The sequence below is a fragment of the Paroedura picta genome, chromosome 15 (genome assembly GCF_049243985.1).
Source record: "Paroedura picta isolate Pp20150507F chromosome 15, Ppicta_v3.0, whole genome shotgun sequence".
NCBI lineage: Eukaryota > Metazoa > Chordata > Lepidosauria > Squamata > Gekkonidae > Paroedura > Paroedura picta.
This window is the reverse complement of record NC_135383.1, coordinates 31,135,899-31,158,254: the sequence shown is the minus strand read 5'-3', so window position 1 is coordinate 31,158,254 and position 22,356 is coordinate 31,135,899. Positions and strand designations below refer to the sequence as shown.

Genomic DNA, 22,356 nt, shown 5'->3' with positions numbered 1-22,356 from the left:
TCCAGCTTTGGGGAGTTGCGTTTCAGGTGAGTCAGCTCTAACCACCCAGCTACAGCTTCCAAACATCAGGCAAATGTTTCAGGGGGAGGAGTTTGGGCAGCCATCTATCAGGAGACAGAGCTGAGTCTCATCTGCATATTGATAACAGCCCAGCCCAAAACTCTAGACCAGCTGTGCCAGAGGGCTCATGCAGATGTTAAAAAGCGTGGGAGAGCACCACCCCTCGTGGGACTCCACTGCCTTCCTCTGTTTCAGGTTCCGGAGAAAGGAGATCAGCCATTCAAGGGCTGTCTCACATCGCCCTGCTCCAGCAAAGCTAACAATTCATGGTCGGCCATGTCAAATGCAGCCTACAGATCTAACAATACGAGGATAGCCGCCCCGCCCCGCCCCCATCCAGCTGGTGTTGGAGGTCACCCGTCAGAACAACCAGCCTCCACCCACCCCACTTCCCAATCGGAAGCCAGTCAGGTATGGATCTGGCCCCAAAGTTTCCTCCAATAATGCCGGGAGCTGATCCACAGCAGATCTTTCAACCACCTTACCCATAAACACAAGGTGCAAGGCTGGGTAGTAGCTGGGTGGGTCCCATGGATTGAGCAACGGCTTTTTCAGTAAAGGGCGGACCACCGGCCCCCTCAGCACCCCCCAGGAACTCCTCAGATGATAAGAGGTTAACAATTTCCCCAAGGGGACCTCCTATCCGCTGATTACCCAATTTGAGTAGCCAAGAATGACCTTCAAGGCCTTCCGCAGTCTGGGCCCTACATATCAGAGGGGCTGCTTCTCTTCTTATGCCCCTCGCAGGACTCTTCGCACTGCAGGTTTGAATCTGCTGGTGCTTCCCAGCCCTTGGAAGGTACTCCTGGCCTTGGCCAGGGCCAGGGCCTTTGTGATCCTGGCCCGAGCTGGTGAAGAGAGCTATCAGAAGAGCTGAGGCCCGTGACAGAACTGGGCTTGTAAGTTCCACAGGACTTGTAAGACAGAGCCCTTCTACCAGGCATTTGGTTACAGCCAGGTGGTAGAAGATCAAGTGTCCCTCCTCAGGACACCCTGAGCATCTAGGGCAGGAACTGGCAGGAGTGTGAGGGCTGCTGGACTGGTAAGGGGGGGGGGTCAGAGGGTTATGTCACCTGGGAGTTTTTGTAATATTATTAATGTTTTTATTGAAGGTTTACTGTAAACCACCACAAGGCAGCTTGGCCTGGGAGTGGCGGTCAACAAATTTAAATAAGATATGTTGTTGTTATGTGCGAAGTCGTGTCCGACCCATCGCGACCCCATGGACAATGATCCTCCAGGCCTTCCTGTCCTCTACCATTCCCCGGAGTCCATTTAAGTTTGCACCTACTGCTTCAGTGACTTCATCCAGCCACCTCATTCTCTGTCGTCCCCTTCTTCTTTTGCCCTCAATCACTCCCAGCATTAGGCTCTTCTCCAGGGAGTCCTTCCTTCTCATGAGGTGGCCAAAGTATTTGAGTTTCATCTTCAGGATCTGGCCTTCTAAAGAGCAGTCAGGGTTGATCTCCTCTAGGACTGACCGGTTTGTTCGCCTTGCAGTCCAAGGGACTCGCAAGAGTCTTCTCCAGCACCAGAGTTCAAAAGCCTCAATTCTTTGACGCTCGGCCTTCCTTATGGTCCAACTTTCGCAGCCATACATTGCAACTGGGAATACCATAGCCTTGACTAAACGCACTTTTATTGGCAGGGTGATGTCTCTGCTTTTTAGGATGCTGTCTAGATTTGCCATAGCTTTCCTCCCCAGGAGCAAGCGTCTTTTAATTTCTTTGCTGCAGTCCCCATCTGCAGTGATCTTGGAGCCCAGGAAAATAAAATCTGTCACTATCTCCATTTCTTCCCCATCTATTTGCCAGGAATTGAGAGGGCTGGATGCCATGATCTTTGTTTTCTTGATGTTGAGTTTCAAGCCAACTTTTGCACTCTCCTACTTCACCCGCATCAACAGGCTCTTTAGTTCCTCTTCACTTTCTGCCATTAGAGTGGTATCATCTGCATATCTGAGGTTGTTGATATTTCTCCCTGCAATCTTGATCCCAATTTGTGACTCCTCTAATCCTGCATTTCTCATGATGTGCTCTGCATACAAGTTAAATAGGCAAGGCGACAGTATACAGCCTTGCCAAACTCCTTTCTCAATTTTGAACCAGTCAGTGATTCCATGTTCAGTTCTCACTGTTGCTTCTTGACCTGCATATAAATTTCTCAAGAGACAAATAAGATGCTCTGGTATTCCCATCTCTTTAAGAACTTGCCACAATTTGTTGTGCTCCACACAATCAAAGGCTTTAGCATAGTCAATGAAGCAGAAGTAGACGTTCTTCTGGTACTCCCTAGCTTTCTCCATGATCCAGCGTATCTTGGCAATTTGATCTCTAGTTCCTCTGCCTCTTCGAAATCCTGCCTGTACTTCTGGAAGTTCTCGGTCCACATATTGCTGGAGCCTAGCTTGTAGGATTTTGAGCATAACTTTGCTAGCATGAGAAATTAGTGCAATGGTGCGGTAGTTTGAACATTCTTTGGCATTGCCCTTCTTTGGGATTGGAATGTAAACTGACCTTTTCCAATCCTGTAGCCATTGTTGAGTTTTCCAAATTTGCTGGCATATTGAGTGTAGCACTTTTACTGCATCGTCCTTTAAGATTTTGAATAGTTCAACTGGAATGCTGTCACCACCACTAGCTTTATTGTTGCTCAGACTTCCTAAGGCCCATTTGACTTCACATTCCAGGATGTCTGGCTCCAGGTCAGTAACTACCCCATTGTGGTCATCAGGGATGTTAAGCTCGCTCTTGTATAGTTGTTCTGTATAATTTTGCCACCTTTGTTTAATCTCTTCTGCTTCTGTGAGGTCCCTACCATTTTGGTCCCTTATCATACCCATCTTTGCATGAAACGTTCTCTTCATATCTCCAATTTTCTTGAAAAGATCTCTGGTCCTCCCCATTCTATTGTTTTCTTCTATTTGTTTGCACTGTTCATTTAAGAAGGCATTCTTATCTCTTCTAGCTTTTCTCTGGAATTCTGCATTCAATTGGGTGTATCTTTCTCTTTCTCCCTTGCCTTTCACTTCCCTTCTCTCCTTAGCTATTTGTAAAGCTTCCTCAGACAGCCATTTTGATTTCTTGCATTTCTTTTTCTTTGGGATGGTTTTAGTTGCTACCTCTTGTACAATGTTGCAAACCTCAGTCCATAGTTCTTCAGGCACTCTGTCTATCAGATCTAATTCCTTAAATCTATTTGTCACCTCTACTGTGTATTCGTCGGGGATATGATTTAGTTCATACCTGAGTGGCCTAGTGCTTTTCCCTACTTTCTTCAATTTAAGCCTAAATTTTGCAACAAGAAGCTCATGATCTGAACCACAATCAGCTCCTGGTCTTGTTTTTATTGACTGGATAGAACTTTTCCATCTTTGGCTGCAGAGCACATAGTCAATCTGATTTCTGTGTTGACCGTCTGGTGATGTCCATGTGTAGAGTCTTCTCTTGGGTTGTTGGAAAAGAGTGTTTGCTATGACCATTGTGTTCTCTTGACAAAATTCTACCAGCCTGTGCCCTGCTTCATTTTGTACTCCAAGGCCAAACTTGCCTGTTATCCCGGTTATCTTTTGGCTTCCTACTTTAGCATTCCAATCCCCCATGATGATAAGCACATCATTTTTTGGCGTTGCTTCTAGAAGGTGTTGTAGGGCTTCATAGAACTGATCAACTTCATCCTCTTCAGCAGCAGTGGTTGGGGCGTAGACCTGGATCACTGTGATGTTGAATGGTTTGCCTTGGATTCGAACTGAGATCATTCTGTCATTTTGGGGATTGTATCCCAAGACTGCTTTTCCTACTCTCTTATTGATTATGAAGGCTACTCCATTTCTTCTGCGAGATTCTTGTCCACAGTAGTATACCTGATGGTCATCTGAATTAAATTCACCCATTCCTGTCCATTTTAGTTCACTGATTCCTAAAATGTCGATGATCAGTCTTGTCATTTCTTGTTATAGATAAATAAGATATAGATAAGATAAAAATAAAGATGGACAGGATCACGGAGCTGCCAGGGCCTCTTCCAGTGGTTTCTGAGATGCATTTACGGAGGCCACAAGGAAGTCGGCCTCTCGACATTCCCTCTAGATCTGTTGGGCAGCCTGCCGCAGAGCTGTGATGTCAGCCGCCCTGGACTCAGTCTTGCCCCGGCCTCCCTTGTCAGCGGCATGCCTTCGGGCGGAGTCAGCCGGCTGGGGAGCAAAGTGCCTTTTGAGCCTGCTGAAGATGCCCCCCCCCCTCTGTGGCTTGGTGCCGTTAGGTTTGGGTGAACTCCAGGGGAGCTGCCTGCAGATGCTGAGTCGGGTGTTTCTCGCTCCATTGATTCCACTGGAAACAGCCGAGGCGGGTGGCATGCGATTCCCATGGGGGGGGGGGGGAGAAGTCGGGATTGAACTCTTCACAGTGGCTCCTGGGGGCCATGACTTCAGCGGGTGCGGATTTAGTGCCCATCGGAAGTGTCGGATAGCCCCTCCTCAGAAGGCAGGGAACGGGAGGGATTTCAGTTGCCAGCCAGCCAGCCAGCCAGGTAGCATCGCAGTCCCACCATCCTCACCAGGATTAAGTCCGTGGGTTAACTGGAGACACGGACACTTCAGCCCCAAACAACCAGCACTTGACCAGAGCCAGAAAACCCTGAACACGGACAAGCCCAACTGGTGGACTTCTGCGCATGCCTGGGGCCGTGGCGGGCCCATCATCCTGCTTACCGATAGGACAGAACCCGGAGCCGGCAGATCCCTGACTAGAGTTCGCGGGGCCGGCCTTTGCTCGAAGCTCGAGGTCTCTGATTGCCCCAGACTCAACGCAGGCCTTGAGCCGCCAGGCAGAGGAGTGCCAAGGAACAGACCGCATCGGCCGGCCTTCCTTGGCACGCCTTTTGCAAAAGGGGCTTCCGTAGCTGCCCCTCTTGCTGCTTTTCTGCCCCGCAGCCCTCATGCTGGATGGAAAGGCGACACTCAAATGTTTCTGCAGTGCCGGGAACAAGGGCCCCTCCGCTGGGCTGCAGCCTGGCCAGCGGTTCTAGCCTCGCTCCGGCCGGGACTTCTGGCCGTCAGCCTTTCACGGAAGCTTGCTGAGCTCCAAAAAGCTCCACGGGAGCTTGGGGGGCCAAAACTCTACGACCTGCAAAGCAGTCACTTGGCCCCCCTAGAGGGCTACTTGTGGACATTACAGTTTTAAAGGAATGAAATAACGTTATGCAATTTATGGATCGTATCTTATTTATGAGGACAATGGAAGGACTGGGCACATCATGTGAGCTTGGGCAGGGGGAAGGCGCAGGGCTTATCTGTGGATATTTCAAAGAAAGAAATGAGAGAAAAGTGACACAACAGGGCTCAGGCTCCAACGCAGACGGGAGGGGGGGGGAGCTCTAGTGGAACCCACAAAAACATAGGGCAATGTTCGGACAAAGGTTGAGCCCAGGGGCACCTTAAGACCCACACAGTTTTATTCAAGGTACTCGCAAAATAAAGGTAAAGGTTTCCCCCCCTGTGCAAGCACCGAGTCATGTCTGACCCTTGGGGTGACGCCCTCCAGCGTTTTCATGGCAGACTCAATACGGGGTGGTTTGCCAGTGCCTTCCCCAGGCATTCCCCAATCATTAGCAAAATAGCCCGTTGTAATTTAAAATACAACAGGCAGAGGCCTGCAGAGGCAGCATGGGGCCTTCTGAGGGTGGGAACTTCCCTTCTCCCCCCCCCCTCCCGTCCCAGGCCGGCCCTCCATGGGGAGCCGGCTTATGTGGGAATCCTTGTGAAATGCTCAAACCAATCTGGGGGCCCACACCTCCTCCGCCCCCACCCACTCCTTTCCCCCCACAGGGAATTCCTTCCAGTCCACAAGATACTGTAGTCTGCCACGGTGCCAGCGAGAATCCAGAATTTGTTTAGCTTCATGGTGCGTCTGCTTATCCACAGTGACAGGGGTGGGGAGTGCAGGGGCCGGGTGCCACTGGTCTGGAGTGGGGGCTTTTCGCAGCAGGCTAGCCTGAAACACAGGGTGAACATTTTTATAAGTCTTAGGCAGGCCCAGTTCCACAGTCACACCATTGATCACTTTAATCACTTTAAAGGGACCAACAAACCGAGGACTCAGTTGGCAACGGAGGTTCTTTGTGGACAAATACGCTTCCTCCCCAATTTTCCATTCAGAAGCGGGACTCCATTTCTTATCAGCCTGTCATTTATAATCTGCTTTCATTGATTCCAGCGCTTGGATGTAGGTGCTGCCAATAAATCCGCACCATAAACAGGGAAACACCCATCGTGGAGTGTAGCCCTTTATTGTACGCAAACTCAGCTAGAGAGAGCAACGACGGCCAGTCTGTCTGTTGGTCATTAGGGAAGCAACGCAGGCATGGTTCCAAGACCTGACTAATCTGCTCCATCTGACTGTTGGATTTGGGAGGGTGGCCCGAGGTCAGCGGCTGTTCCACCCCCAGCATCTTAAGCAGCTCCTTCCAAAACTGTGGGACCCATCGGACAGAAAACGTGTCCACAGACCATGTCCTTTTTACAGGTGTTGAACAAACAGTGCAGCCAGTTTGGGGGCCAGGAGTACGATGTTGCACGGAATGAAATGGGCCTGCTTTGAAAATGCACCCTCCCAAAAAAATAATCGCAGTCTTCCCTTGACTAAGGGGCAAGTCAGTTATAAAGTCCATGGCAATTTCTTTCCAGGGACCACCTGGCGTTGTGAGAGGTTTGCCCCCTGGACTTCTTGCGGTGACACAAATGGGGCATCCCGTTCCATGATTTCCCACATCAGCCCCTAGAGTTGGCCACCAATAGTGACGCCTGACTAGGTGGGAAGTCTCTACGGACCCCAAATGCCCAGCAGGCTTGGAATCGTGCCACAGCCGTGAAACCTCCCCACTGCCACTGCCACTGCCACTGCCACTGCGGGGACGTACAACCGACCCCCCTTCCAGAGAGCCCCCTGCTTTCCTGCAGGGAGGGGTGAAGCGTAGGGAATTCACTGTCCCCTCCCTGGTCTCTTTGGAGCCAGCCCCCCTGGGCGGAACCCCTTGCTTGGTGCCGTCCGCCCTGCCAGTCCTCATGGGGAGGCGCTGAACACCCACCGAGTCTCCCAGTGGCTCCGCTTGACGGCCGTACTGGGGAAGGCACAACAGAGCATCAGCAAGTGCTTCGGGGCGAATGAGAAGCGGGAAAAGAATTCGGACCACTGAATCTGGCAGCCAGTTTCACGGTTGCCACAAGACCTCTAAATGTTAATGACCAGACCACACTTCCAAAGGGGTGGCGGCCATGTGGAGAAGGCCAGCCGGACGGCAGCCGCCTCTTTCTCCCAAAGAGCCCAGTGACGCTCAGCGGCATTGAACCTCTTAGATGGATACGCCAGAGGATGTAAATGCCCACCCTCCCCTTTCTGTAGGGTCACGGCCCCCTGCCCTGGGTAGGCCAGCCAGTAATGGGCCTTCTGGGGGTCGGAACGTGTCTCTTGCTCTCTCTCTACCCCACGCAGGCCTCCAAGGCCCAGAGAGGCAGCGTTGAGCCTTCTGGTTTGGGGACTTGCCTCTTGCCTCTCCCCTCGCCCCAGGCAGGCCTGCCGAGGCCCATAGAAGCAGCATCGGGTCTTCTGGGAGTGAGGACTTGCCTCTTCCCCCTCTCCCCTCCCCAGGCAGGCCCGCCTAGGCCCAGAGAGGTGATGTTGGGCCTTCTGGGGGTAGGAATTTGCCTCTTCCCTCTCCCCCCACCCCAGGCTGGCCGCCAACACCCAGAGAGGCAGCGTCCGGTCTTCTGGGGGTGGGGACTTGCCTCTTCCCTCTCCACCCACCCCGGGAAGGCCCGCCGAGGCCCAGAAAGGCAGGGTTGGGCCTTCTCGGGTGGGCATTTGCCTCCTCCCTCCCCCCACCCTGGGCAGGCCCAGTCCTCTGATCAGTGGCCAAGCCCAGTCAGCCCAGACATCTGCCTTCGCCCTTGCAGCTGCATTTTAAGGCCAGGACATCTGATCAAAGATCTTGTGGCAAGGGGTTCCATAAGTTAATAATATGGAGAAGCATTTCCTTTTGTCAGCTCTCAGTCTGTTGTCCCTCAATTTGAATGAGTAACCAATTTACAGGAGTGGACTAAAAAGTTCTCTGTCCACATTTTTAATCTGCATTTTACTCTGCTTTATTGTGTCCCGTCTCTGCTTGTGGCTGACAATATGATTTTTCTTTGTCTAGAGCTGACCCATGACCTCGAAACGAAGGGCCTGGAAGTCAGCCATCAAGGTAAGGTGGGATTTCTCTGTGCAATAACAGGGGATGTTGCCTCCCCAGTGACAAAGGGCATTTGGTCGCTCTCTTGCCAGAGCCCTGGATCAGTGCAAGCTGCCGTGACACCCGTAGTGAATGAGTTCAGTGAGGCCCCTGACATTTCACAAGGTGTGGGGAAGTGGGGTTTTCTGCCCCTGCAGGCGCGAGTGAGACACGCCACTCTCGGAGTCTCCTCCTCCTCCCTGCCGCCGCCCTTCCCTCTGCCCGGCCACCCCCCCTGGCACCTCCCTCCCGAGGGAGAGCCCCGGCCCTGAGCAGCAGAGCTGGCCTTTGCATCTCCGGCCCTCCTGGCCCTTGTGACCGAGGGAGCTCGTGCTCTTCCTGCCTTCCCTGCAAGGAGTGGGCATCACCCCCTGCTTGGCACAGGTCACCGCCAAAGGTTAAGGCAGTTTGTGAGAAGGCAGAACGCTTGCAGCACAGCAGACGGGAGGAAAGAAAAGGCGCTGGGCCCGCAGCCCCCCGGCCCTGACTCTTCCGTGCCCCACATGATGGGGGGGGGGGGAGGTCCGTGGAACCGTAAGATTTGGAGAGCACCTATTGCCTTGTTTCTGCCCCTGTTGGTGTCCAGAGCCCCATGGGAAGACTCCTGGTGCAAGGCTGGGCTCTTTGCTGTCCTCCTTCTGCTGTCTCCTCGCAGACTGTCCCAAAGGAAGGGCTCTTCCTGGCCCTCGGCCCCACAAGCGCTGGCTGCAGGCTGCAGGCTTCAGAGCTCGCTGTTGTCCTTCTCCAGCCTGGCCTGGGCAGGGGGCCGTTCCCGCCCGTCCTTCTCTCCCCCTGCCAGCCAGCGAGCAACAGGACTTGGACAGCCCTGAACCCGCACAGGGGGCAGACTCCGTTTTAGCGGACCGGCATACACATAGGCGGCTAATAACTCCGAGAGCGGCGTGTCTCACTCACGCCTGCTGGGGCAGAAAAGCCGGTTTACACATTGGGGGCTAATTGGGGGCTGGGGGGTATTTTGCCACCCAAGGACATGCAGGGAAGGTTGTAGCCGTGAATGCCAAAGGGAGGACTGAATGGCCAGCCTTGTTCTGTGGCCCCCTTGAAGGCTTCCTGTCAGAGTGCAGAGCCTGGGGCAGCCTTTTTCAACTTTTTCACTGGGGGGCACTGCTGAAATGTCTGTCAGGCTTCCAGGTTCCAGGAAGTGATGTCAGCTGGCCCCCCAGAAGCAAAGGTGTAAATGGCTGGGGAGGGGGCGGTCAACCTGCCCAAATAAGGGTAGATTTAAAAAAAAAATCAAAACCCTTTTTCTTTCTTTTTTGCATGGAGCCAGAAAAGGCCGGCCTGGGGTGGGAGGGCTTTCCCCATCTGCCACGGAACTGTGGTTGGGAAATCCTGGCCTTGGAGCGGTCACTTGACCCTTTCCTTTCAGGCTGTTTGCTCAGATGGGTTGGGTGTCAAACGACCCTTTCACAGGGGTTGCAGCAGGGCCAGCGGCCCTTCTCTCCAAGAGGGTCCCGGAGGGGCCGACATCGCTGCACTTCCATTTCATCCACACAACAGCCTTGCGGGGTAGGTGGAGATAGAGCGTTTGTCTGTCTAGAGCAGTGGAAAAGAGCAAGATCGGCCTGGTGGGAGGCAGAACCAAACTGAGAAACCCCAGGAAAAAAACAATTTATATACAATCCTGAACAAGGGATCTTCACGCCATCGGTCGGTTTCCCTTTAACTTCTGGGAAGAAGACTGGCATCATTTTATGGTTGGGGGTCACCAAAACACGAGGAACTGCATTAAAGGGTCGCAGCCTCAGGAAGGGTGAGGACCACTGCCATAGAGGGTTCAGTGATTCCTAGAGCTGACCTGATTGTTTCTGATAGGAATTTCTGGTCAATACACAAGGCTGTGTTTTTTCTTCATTCTTCCCTGCCCCTCCAAGAGGTGGTGGACAACTGGACCCTACCCCCCAGGGGCTCAGACTGGCCCATAGCAGGCTCCTGGCTTGGGTTCGGGTTTCAGCTCTGCCACTTCTGCCAGTGCTGCATGGAAGGAGGGCAGCAGAAACATGAAGACCGCGCAGCAGCGGATCCCTTGCAAGGGCAGAGGCCTCCGGGAGAGGGAGAGGGAGAGGGAGAGGGAGAGGGAGAGGGAGAGGGAGAGGGAGAGGGAGAGGGAGAGGGGCCCCGGGTCGCTTTCAGAAAGACCCGCAGGACACGGCTGCAACTCTGCCGGCATCCAGCAGAGGGCGCACCCTGAGCAGCTGGCCTTTCTGGGCTTGGGCCTGTTCCCAGCCGCTGTGCCCTTGGGCTCCTGCCAGCTCTGAAATCAGGGCAGGCCACCCTCCTTCCTAATCCTAAACAGCCAACGTATGCCAGGATTGTTTGGAAACTGAACGGATACAAGACCGAACAGGCTTAGGAGCCGCGGCTGCAAAACACAGAGGTGTTCCTTTATCACCTAGGATAGATGCACGACTCCGCTGACCCAATGCCCTGCAGCTGGGGTCTACCGGCCAGAGACCCAACCCCCAGGCCCCCTGGACTGTTTCAGGAACCTGGCCCTGCACCCACGGAGCCTCCCCCTCCCTCAGCTCTCTTTTCCTCCTTGCTCCAGTCGCATTCTGTCACCCTGCAGAGCCTCTGACTGCATGGTAGAAGAGTCCTGATCCCCATCGCAGATTGGCGGGGGGGGGGGGGGGGGAGACACAGCAGAAGCCGTGGTGGAAATGTGGGACTTCTGCAGCTCTACCAAGTCAGCTTCCGTTTGGCAAAGCACTCAGTCCCACCCCTCAGTCTCTCTGTCCTGGCCTCCCCTCATGACCTCCAAAGAGCTTGGAGCAGTCACGTGGTTCTTCCCTCCAGTTCATGCTCAAAATGACTCTGTCGGCTCAGTCAGAGGGTGAGTGATAGGCTCCAGTACACTGCCTCTGCATGGGGAGGTTCTGCTGACTTGTGTTACCTGGAGGATGTTGGAGGTGTAGCTGGGCAGCAGCAGGATGACTCAGGAGAATGGAATTCCGGTGGGAGGTGTGCTCAACAAACCGAATGGCAGAGTCTGGGGAAAGACCAGTCCCCTTCTCCAGCCACACCCTGAACACTCGGAAGGACCAGATCCAGCCTGGCCAACAAGCGGTGCTTTCCCAATTACTGGAGGATGACTTCCCCGTGGCTTAATTTCAAAAGCTGTTTTTGTATGCCACAGCATGTGCAGGCTGATCCCCCCCCCCCACTGAAGGACCAACAACTCACCTCTGCACTGCCTAATACTGGGTCAGACCACTGATCTCACATTGTTCTGGCCGGAACCAAAGACCCAGCAGAAGAGCTCTGTCTTGCGGGCCGTGTGGAACTGTACCAGCTCCATCAGGGCCCTCAGCTCACCCAGGAGCTCATTCCCCCAGGTCAAGGCCAGGCAAGCTTCCCCGGGCCCGGGGATCTCCAGTAGATTAGCACCCGCAGAGCGAAGAGTCCTGTGGGGGGCGCAAAGAGGAAAGAGGTGCCTCAGATAAGTGGGGCCCAAGCCATGGATAGCCTTAAAGTTTAATACCAGAACCTTGAATCCGATCGGGGCCAGGACTGGCAACCAATGCAGCTGCCTCAGCACAAGCTGGATATGGACCCTCCAAGATGTGCCTGTGAGGACCCTCGCAGCTGCATTCTGTACAGCCTGCAATTTCCGGGTCAAGGACAAGGGCAGACCCGGGTAGAGCAAGATACAGAAATCTATCCTGGAGGTGACGGTTGCATGAATCACTGCAGACAAGCAGTCCGAGGGCAGATAGGGTGCTAGTAGCCTTGTTATCCTCGGGGACTTCAATGGCCATGCGGGTGCGCCGTCCCCAGAACTTGGCTCGGACCTGGTCTCGGCCATGGCGACACTGGGGCTCTCGCAATGCGTTGCTGGGCCCACACATCACGCCGGCCACACCCTCCACCTGATCTTCGGTGCGGGGATAGAGGTGAGTGTGGATGCGGCCTTGGACGTTCTGCGGTCAGACCACTACGCCCTACAGGCCCGGCTCAAGTCCCCACCCCTCCCCCAGGTGGGTGGCGGACATGTTTTAGTCCTCCCACAGAGACTAATGGATCCGATGGGATTCCGGAATGCTCTGCAGGACCCGATGCCTCCTGGCAATCCGTTGGACGCCATGGTGGAGGACTGGCAGCCCCGCCTGGCAGACACCCTCAACACGATCGCCCTAGACGTCCTCTCTGCCCTCGACTCCAACGGTCGCCATGGTATCCTGGGGTGCTCCGGGAGAAGAAGAGGGAATTGAGACGACTAGAGGGAGTGTGGTGGAAAACTCACCACGAGGCCGCAAGAACATCTTATCACACGCTTAGGAGGGCGTAGGAGATGGCAGTGAAAGCGGCAAAACGGGAATATTTTGCTGCTGAAATCCCGCCCGGCCCAAGCGTTTAGGGTAGTTCGATCCTTGACCGCCCTGGAGGATGGACGCCAAAAGATTAAGAGATTGGATCTTGGCTTTGAGGCATTAGCGAGCTTTTTTGCGGATAAAGTCTTGTCGCTCCGCCGTGACCTCCCTGCCTCGCTTGATACGGTCAATGAACTGGAGGCCTGTTGGCCGGCCTTGGAGGTGGTGTTTGAGGGCTTCAGACGGCTCTCTTTACCCGAAGTGGACAGGCTGCTGGGGAAGGTGCGGGTGACCACTTGCCCCCTGGATCCCTGCCCTTCTTGGCTCCTCAAGGAAGGGGGCCGAGAGTAGGAGAGCAGCTCCATGACATTGTTAACTGCTCCTTAAAAAGCCATCGCTGGATCCGAGAGACCCAGCCAGCTACCACCCAGTTGTGCACTTAGCGTTCCTGTGAAAGGTAGTTGAAAGGGATGTAGCGGACCAGCTCCTGGCATTTCTGGAGGACACTTTGGCGCTTGATCCATACCAGTCTGGCTTCCGTCCTGGCCACGGGGTGGAGACAGTGTTGGTCACCCTGACGGACGATCTCCGTCACCAGCTGGATCGAGGCGGCTCTGCTGTGTTAGTTCTGCTAGATCTGTCGGGCGCATTTGATGTGGTCGACCATGAGCTACAAGCATGCCGCCTCGCCGGGACGGGGATAAGGGGCACAGCATTACGCACAGCATTACGCTGGATACGCTCCTTCCTCCTAAACCGGATCCAGAGGGTGGCGTTGGGGGACGAGTTATCGAGTCCGTTCGGGCACCCTTGTGGAGTTCCACAGGGCTCGGTGCTCCCCCCCCATGCTCTTTAACATTTTTATGCGCCGTCTGGCCAACTGGTCAGGAGTTACAGCTTGGGTTGCCATCAGTATGCTGATGACACCCAGCTGTATCTCCTGATGGACAGCCGCCCGGATTCCTCCCCCCCCAGATCCATTTGCCAGATGTTTGGAAGCCGTAGCTGGATGGCTCGAGCAGAGTCGCCTGAAACTCAACTCAACCCTGCCAAGACGGAGGTCCTGTGGTTTGGGGGGAAGGGAGCAGCTCAGGAAGCGCACCTGCCCACCTTGGCTGGGACGCAACTGACCATCGCGTCCCAAGCCAGGAATTTGGGTGTGACCTTGGATGCCTCGTTAACACTGGAGGCCCAGGTCAAGAAGGTAGCAGGCCAGGCTTTTTTCCATCTTCGCCAGGCTCAGCTGCTAGCGCCCTACCTGTCTCCTGACCACCTGGCCACAGTGATCCATGTGACAGTCACCTCCAGAATAGATTTCTGTAACTCGCTCTACATGGGCCTACCCTTGCGCCTGATCTGGAAATTACAGCTGGTGCAAAATGCAACTGCTAGGGTCCTCACAGGAACATCTTAGAGGACCCACATCCAGCCTGTGCTGAGGCAGCTGCATTGTTTCTGATTGCTAGCCGGATCAGATTCAAGGTTTTGGTTTTAACCTTTAAGGCCCTCTGTGGTCTGGGACCCACGTACTTGAGGGACCGCCTGGTGCCCTATGACCCCCGCAGGGACTTATGTTCTGCGGGGACAAATTTGTTAGTGATTCCGGGCCCCCGGGAGGCACGCCTGGCCTCGACCAGGGCCAGGGCCTTCTTGGACCTGGCCCCGACCTGGTGAATGAACTCCCGGAAGAGCTGCGGGCCTGCAGGATTTATCAGCTTTCCGCAGGGCCTGCAAAATGGAGCTCTTTCACCAGGCTTATGGTTGAGGCCAGAGCCTCCTTGTAAGATCGGCCCCCCTTCCCTTCTCAGGGCTATATATGCCGTGCTCCCTGGTCTCCTCCCTGGGAATGCCGCCACTGTCAGTGCGTTTGTTTTTGTAGGATGTTTTTATGTATTAAGGGTTTTATGGGTTTTATATGTTGTTACCCGCCATGAGCCTTAGGGGAGTGGTGGACTATAAATCGAAGTAGTAGTAGTAGTAGTAGTAGTAGTAGTAGTAGTAGTAGTAGTAGTAGCAGTAGCCTCACCTGGCAAAGATGGTAGAATGGCGTGCAGGCTACTCCCATGACCTGGACCTCCAGGGAAGCATCCAAGAGCATGTCCAGATTTCTGGCCAAGGGTGAGGTGTTAAGTTGCACCCCAGCCAAGGTGGGTAAGCATGCTTCCTGATCCTCCACCTTTCTACCCAGCCATCAACCTCTGTCTTGGAAGGGTTGAGTTTCAGATGACTCGGCTCTAACTGGATAGCTATGACTTCCACATGTATCTTGGGGGGAGCCCGGACCAGCTGTGTCACTCATGGATCCTAATGCTGTGAGGTGGATCGGTAATTGGTTAATAGATCATACCCAAAAGGAACTTGTTAATGGTTCAGCATCCTCTTGGAGAAGAGTGACAAGCGGAGTGCCCCAGGGATCTGTCCTGTGTTGTTCAACATATTCATAAATGATTTGGATGAGGGATTAGAGGGGATACTTATTGAATTTGCAATATTCAATAAGATACTAAACTGGGAGGGGTAGAAAACACAACTGAAGACAACTCCAGAATACAGGGTGATCTTGATCGGCTCGAGAAGTGGGCTAAACTGAATAGAATCATAGAATCATAGAATCATAGAGTTGGAAGGGGCCGCACAGGCCATCTAGTCCAACCCCCTGCTCAACGCAGGATCAGCCCAAAGCATCCTAAAGCAGTAATAAAATGAAGTTCAATAGGGACAAATGTAAAGTTCTGCATTGAGGTAGGAAAAACCAAACATACCAATATAGGATGGGGGAGACATGTCTTGGCAGTAGCATGTGCGAAAAGGATCTGGGAGTCTTAGTAGACCATACATTGAACATGAGTCAGCAGTGTGATTGGTGGCTAAAAAGGCAAATGGGATTTTGGGCTCTATCGTGTCCAGATCACGGCCTCACTTGGAGTCCTGTGTTCAGTTTTGGGCACCCCAGTTGAAGAGGGATGTTGACAAACTAGAATGTGTCCAGAGGAGGGCAACAAAGATGGTGAGGGGTTTGGAGACCAAGACATATGAAGAACGGTTGGGGGAGCTTGGTCTGTTTAGCCTGGAGAGGACTGAGAGGGGATCTGATAACCATCTTCAAGTATTTAAAAGGGTGCCATATAGAGCAGTGCCATATAGAGCAGGGACCGCAACCCCCGGTCCAGGGACCGGTCCTGGTCCGTGGATCAGTCGGTACCGGGCCGTGGCTCCTCCTCGTCCTCCTCCCCGGCTGCTGCCCTGCCACTCTGCCGCCGGATCACCTTTGGTGCTCTCCTCGGCCTTTAATCTATAAGATACAGTTTCAGTACCACATCATAACAACCAAATAACAATTTATAACACAACATAAATAACAACAACACTGGGAAGATCAAATTTGTTCAGTCATGGAAGGGCGTTTGGGGGGGGCCCAGCAGATGTTCCCTGTCGGTCGGCCTCAAGCGAATGCCTGGTGGAGGAGCTCCCTCTTGCAGGCCCTGCAAAACTGGAAGTTCCAGCAGGGCTCTGATCTCCTCTGGGAGCTCGTTCCACCAGGTGGGGGCCAGGACCGAGAAGGCTCTGGCCCTTGTTGAGGTCTGCCGTGCTTCTTTGGGGCCAGGGATCCGCAGCCAGTTGGAGGTGGCAGAGCATAAGACTCTTTTGGGGGTATAGGCAGGGAGGCGATCTCTCAAGTACACCGGGCCCAAACTGCATATGGCCTTAAAGGTGATTACCAGAACCTTAAGCTTAATCCAGAATTCAATCTTGCCCCGGAGGGACAGACCAGAACCAATGGGATGAAAGTAATTCAAAGAAATTCTGTTTAAACATCCGGAAGAAGTTCCTGACAGGTAGAGCGGTTTCTCAGTGGAACAGGCTTCCTCGGGAGGTGGTGGGTTCTCCATCTTTGGAAATTTTTAAACAGAGGCTAGATAGCCATCTGACGGAGAGGCTGATACTGTGAAGGCTCAAGGGGGTGGCAGGTGACAGTGGAGGAGCGATTGGGATGTGAGTGTCCTGCATAGTGCAGGGGGTTGGACTAGATGACCCAGGAGGTCCCTTCCAACTCTATGGTTGTATGATTCTATGATTCATGAAGATGTTAAGCAGAGTAGGCAAGAGTAGCGCCCCCTGTGGAACCCCACAAGAGAGTTAATAGGGGTGCGACTACTTCTCACTGACTGCCACCCTCTGTGTCTGGTTCCGGAGAAAGGAGCACAGCCACTGAAGGGCTGTCCCCTGAATCCCCGCCCCACAAGGCAGTGGACCAATAACTCATGTTAAGCCATATCAAACATGGCTGACAGATCAAGCATCATGAGTATTGCCGACGCATCCCGATGGTGCTGGAGATCAGTGTCGTCATCATCGTCAACACCAGATTCGAGCTGGACCTGGAGGATGGCGAATCAGCATGGACGCTGAAGTTGCCCAAGATTATAAGCCTGGACGACTGCAAGGCCAGGACAGTTGCCACCTCCAGGAATCTCAACAAGCTAGTTGGGGGTGCATTGGATGGGCGTTATACCACCCACTGTACCCCACCCTACTCTGACACACTCCACCCTGACAATCAATAGCAGCAGGAGAAACCTGTAGGAGAAAGCCTCCCGGACCAAGATTGCCGCCCCACCCTGCCTACCATGAAGCTGGGGCTGGTGAAGGACTGCATGCCCAGATGGGGCCAAACCCTGTCTCACCCTCTCTTGCTCAGGTTTCAGTAATGCAAGCCAGGTTTCCCCCTGGCCTACAAAATAATCTCGCAGGGTAGAGAACATTGTTAATCAAACTGGCATTGCACAAGACTAGTGTCAGCTCTACCCAACCTCCTCCCTCACTTATCTGGGGATGGGACAGAGGTTAGAAGGACAGTAAGCATGTCTAGGCCCTCGGCCCTAGTGGGCCTGAATATCTCCCCGTCCTCTTGTCAAGCTTCCTCTCCATGCTATACCTCCCTTGGCCCATAATCATTCGGATCCCTGATCACCCCCCAGGCCCCGCCTTCAAGCACTCCTCCCTTCACATGGTCCCTCTGAGGGCTGCAGCCATCCCCCAACCTGACTAGCCCTAAGCTCCTGTCCTTCTCAGCCCTTCCTAAGCAACCCACCCTAACATAACTCATACAGATAAAACTAATTCCTACCCTGGGGGGAGGCCAGGCTCAGGTCTCCCCCAGTGGGGTTTCTCTGTGCCCACTAACCCCCCAGGGCCCCCAGGACTCCCTAATCACCTCCCTCAATGGTTTTCCAGGGATCAGTGTCCACTGGTGGATTGCTGTTCGGACAGCCGCCACCAGATGGCGATAACAACCTCCCCTGAAGGCCTCCCACCACCCTCGCTCCCCTGCGCTGAGACTCCCTGCCGGCAGATCAAGCTCTCCTGGGGCTCAGCAGTCCTTGGGTAAGCTCTCCCAGACCGGCACGTTGTCGTTCCTCCGCAGTCATCCCGCACCGTGATCTCGCTGCCGCCTGCCAGACACAGAAGACACGAAAAAGCAAAAGAAATCAGGAGGCTGACAAATCAATTCTTATGTGCTCAATACGTCTCTCAAAAGTTTATTCCAATGTGTGGAGTAACCAGAATGGGGTCCCAGAGATACAATTACAAAAATACTGTCCTCTAAACAGTGGCAAAACCCCATCTAAGAAACCTCCCCTCTCTTCCAACACAAGCACATACAACCTCACCCAGCTGTTGGGGGGGGGGTAAATTGTGCTCAGATAACCCACACCTTGGGCCTATGCAGGGAGGGAGCAGATCTACCTAGCCTGGCCTCAACCCAATGCCTGGCAGAAGGCAATTCTCAACCAAATCCCTGGCAGTTCTGGAGGCCTCACTTCAAGAAGGACGTAGATAAAATTGAAAGGGTACAGAGGAGAGCGACGAGGATGATCTGGGGCCAAGGGACCAAGCCCTATGAAGATAGGTTGAGGGACTTGGGAATGTTCAGCCTGGAGAAAAGGAGGTTGAGAGGGGACATGATAGCCCTCTTTAAGTATTTGAAAGGTTGTCACTTGGAGGAGGGCAGGATGCTGTTTCTGTTGGCTGCAGAAGAGAGGACATGCAGTAATGGGTTTAAACTTCAAGTACAACGATATAGGCTAGATATCAGGAAAAAGTTTTTCACAGTCAGAGTAGTTCAGCAGTGGAATAGGCTGCCTAAGGAGGTGGTGAGCTCCCCCTCACTGGAAGTCTTCAAGCAAAGGTTGGATACACACTTTTCTTGGATGCTTTAGGATGCTTTGGGCTGATTCTGCGTTGAACAGGCGGTTGGACTAGATGGCCTGTATGGCCCATTCCAACTCTATGATTCTATGATTCTATGATAAGGCCTGTGGAACTGATAGCTCCATGAGGGCACTCAGCTCTTCTGGGAGCTCATTCCGCCAGGTCAGAGCCAGGACCAAGAAGGCCCTGGCCCTGATTGAGACCACACGTGGCTCCTGGGTACACATACTACTGCCAAGACAAGTCTCCCCCATCCTATATTGATGTATTTGGTTTTTCCTACCTAAATGCAGAACTTTACATTTGTCCTTATGGAACTTCATTTTATTCACTTTAGACCACTTCTTGAGCCTATCAAGATCACCCTGTATTCTGATTCTGTTCTGTTATGTTTGCTACCCCTCCCAGTTTAGTATCATCTGCAAATTTAATAAGTATCCCCTCTAATCCCTCATCCAAATCATTTATGAATATGTTGAACAACACAGGTATCAGGACAGATCCCTGGGGAACTCCACTTGTCACTCTTCTCCAAGAAGATGCTGAACCATTAACAAGTACCTTCTGGGTACGATCTGTCAACCAGTTATTGATCCATACCGCATTTTACCAGCTTGTCAACAAGAATATCATGTGGAACCTTATCAAAAGCTATACTGAAATCCAGATAAACTATGTCCACAGCATTCCCCTGATCCAGCAAGGTAGTCACTTTCTCGAAAAAAGAGATAAGGTTGGTCTGACTTGACTTGTTCTTGCAAAACCCATGCTGAGTCTTAGAAATCACAGCTCTCTCTTCCAGCTGCTCAAGGACCGACTGTTTGATGATATGTTCCTAAATTTTGTTCGCCCATTCCTTCGCCAGAACGGGGATTAGAAGGACAGCCTTGCAATGGTTGTTCTCCTTTCTCCAGATCCAGACACAGAGGGTTGCTGTGGGTGAAGAGTTGTCAGGCCCCTTTGCACTCCCTTGCAGGATCCCATGGGGGCGATACTAACAGTTGTGCTTTTTAACATCTACATACACTCTCTGGCACATCTGGTCCAGGGCTTTGGACTGGGTTGTCATCAGTATGTGGATGACACCCAGATGGATGGATGATCGGATTCCCTGCTGGAAACATTTGCCAGTTGTTTGGAAGCTGAATCTGAATGGCTCATGAAGAGTCCCCTGAAATTCAACCCCTCCAAGACTGGGTAGAAGGGGGCAGAACCAGAAAGCATGTCTCCCCTGCCTGGATGGAGTGCAACTTCCCCCTGGGCCTGTGGCAAGGAATTTGGGGTTGCTCTTTGATGCCTCTTTACCTATGGAGGCTCAGGTCGCAAGAGTAGCTCAAGAGGCATTATTCGACCTGTGCCAAGCCAGGCTACTAGCACCCTACCTGTCCTCAGACTACCTGGCCACAGTGATCTATGCAATGGTCACTTCCAGACTAAACTTCTGTGAATCACTCTGTGCAGGCCTGCCCTTGTCTTTGACCCAGAAATTAAAGTTGGTGCAAAATGCTCCTGCTAGAGTCCTCACGAAGTCATCTTGGAGGGCTCATGTCTGGCCTATGCTGAGGCAGTTGCATTGGTTGCCAATTGGCTTCCAGATCAGGTTCAAGGTTCTGGTTTGGTTGAGGCCAGGCCAGGAAGAACAGCTCCCTCCCTACACAGGCCTATAGGAAGCTGTTGTCCCAGATACTCTCTGAAGCTACCTTCTAGAGGGTTGATGGCTGTGCATGTGGGGGTTGGGCATGAAGGAATGAAAGAGTATCCTGCAGACATTCTTTCTCCACCATCTGCAGATCTTTAGACTTGTTGAGAACAGTTTTATGTGGGATTTAAAATGCCATGTAAACCACTATGATCCAGCTGTACCGAGAGCGGAGGTCAATCAAAATACTAATAGTACTGATAATGATGATTATGATAATGATAATGATAATAATAATAATAATAATAATAATGATAATAATGATAATAATAATAATGAGACATATGGTCTCACAAGTAAGCAGGGCCCAAGCCACGAATGGTGTTAAAGATAGGAACCAAAACCTTAAACCTGATCCAGAAGCTAACTGGTAACCAGTGCAGCCGCCTCAGCACAGGCTGGATGTGGGCCCTCCAAGATGACTGCGTGAGGACTCCAGCCACATTTTGGACAAACTGCAATTTACGGGTCAGAGATAAGGGAAGTCCAGCATAGAGTGAGTTAAAGAAATCTAATCTAGAAGTGACCGTGGCATGGATCACAGTGGCCAGGTGTCCTGGAGACAGATAGGGTACTAGTAGCCTCGCTTGGCAGAGATGATAAAAAGCCAATTTATTTTAAGAAAATGCAAGCATCCAGGATGAATGCATAGTCAGGACTGAAGTACAAAGCACAGGACACACAAGAGAGGGGCTCACCTCCCCACCTTTGGGAACTCGAACCATGAACAGTTCAAAGAAGTCAAAACATAGAGATAATCATTTGGCCATCCAGGACAGAAAGGTCTGGGAACTACAGAGCACCAAAACTAGGGAGGGGAAGGAATGTGAAAGAAGGGTGAGAAGGCATAAAATATAGTGGACAGAAGTCAACATTGGGGTGTTGAACCAAAGCATCCGTGTAACCTCAGGCCAGAGGAGCACTCTAACAAGTATCATAATAAACAGAATAAAATCATGGCAGAAGAACAGCACGCTAACAAGTATCAGAAGAAAAAGAATAAAATCATGGGGAAAGGACAGCACTCTAACAAGCATGAGGAGAACAGAATAAAATTATGGTAGAAGAGGAGCACTCTAACAAGTATCAGGAGAAACAGAATAAAATCATGGCAGAAGAGCAGCACTCTAACAAGCATCAAAAGAAAAAGAATAAAATCTAACAAGCATCAAAAGAAAAAGAATAAAATCATGGCAGAAGAGCATCAGGAGAAACAGAATAAAATCATGGCAGAAGAGCAGCACTCTAACAAGCATCAAAAGAAAAAGAATAAAATCATGGCAGAAGAGCATCAGGAGAAACAGAATAAAATCATGGCAGAAGAGCAGCACTCTAACAAGGACCAGGAGAAAAAGTATAAAATTATGGTAGAAGATCATCAGGAGAAACAGAATAAAGTCATGGCAGAAGAGCAGCACTCTAACAAGTATCAGGAGAAAAAGAATAAAATCATGGCAGAAAAAGAATAAAATCACGACAGAAGAGCAGCACTCTAACAAGCATCAGAAGAAACAGTATAAAATCATGGTAGAAGATCATCAGGAGAAACAGAATAAAATCATGGCAGAAGAGCAGCACTCTAACAAGCATCATGAGAAAAAGAATAAAATCATGGCAGAAAAACAATAAAATCATAGCTGAAGAGCAGCACTCTAACAAGCATTAAAAGAAAAAGAATAAAATCTAACAAGCATCAAAAGAAAAAGAATAAAATCATAGCAGAAGAGCATCAGGAGAAACAGAATAAAATCATGGCAGAAGAGCTGCACTCTAACAAGCATCAAAAGA

The 22,356-nt window shown here is 52.0% G+C and overlaps 1 protein-coding gene across 2 annotated transcripts in view; it reads left to right on the top strand.

The window, feature by feature from the left end:
- CCDC92B (coiled-coil domain containing 92B) overlaps window positions 1–22,356 on the top strand; it is a 55,067-nt gene that overhangs the window by 10,998 nt on the left and 21,713 nt on the right. For both annotated transcript variants that reach the window (XM_077312258.1, XM_077312259.1), the window contains one exon: window positions 8,251–8,298. In XM_077312258.1, coding sequence (XP_077168373.1) covers window positions 8,251–8,298 — 48 coding nt within the window. The remainder of the gene's footprint in view (window positions 1–8,250; window positions 8,299–22,356) is intronic.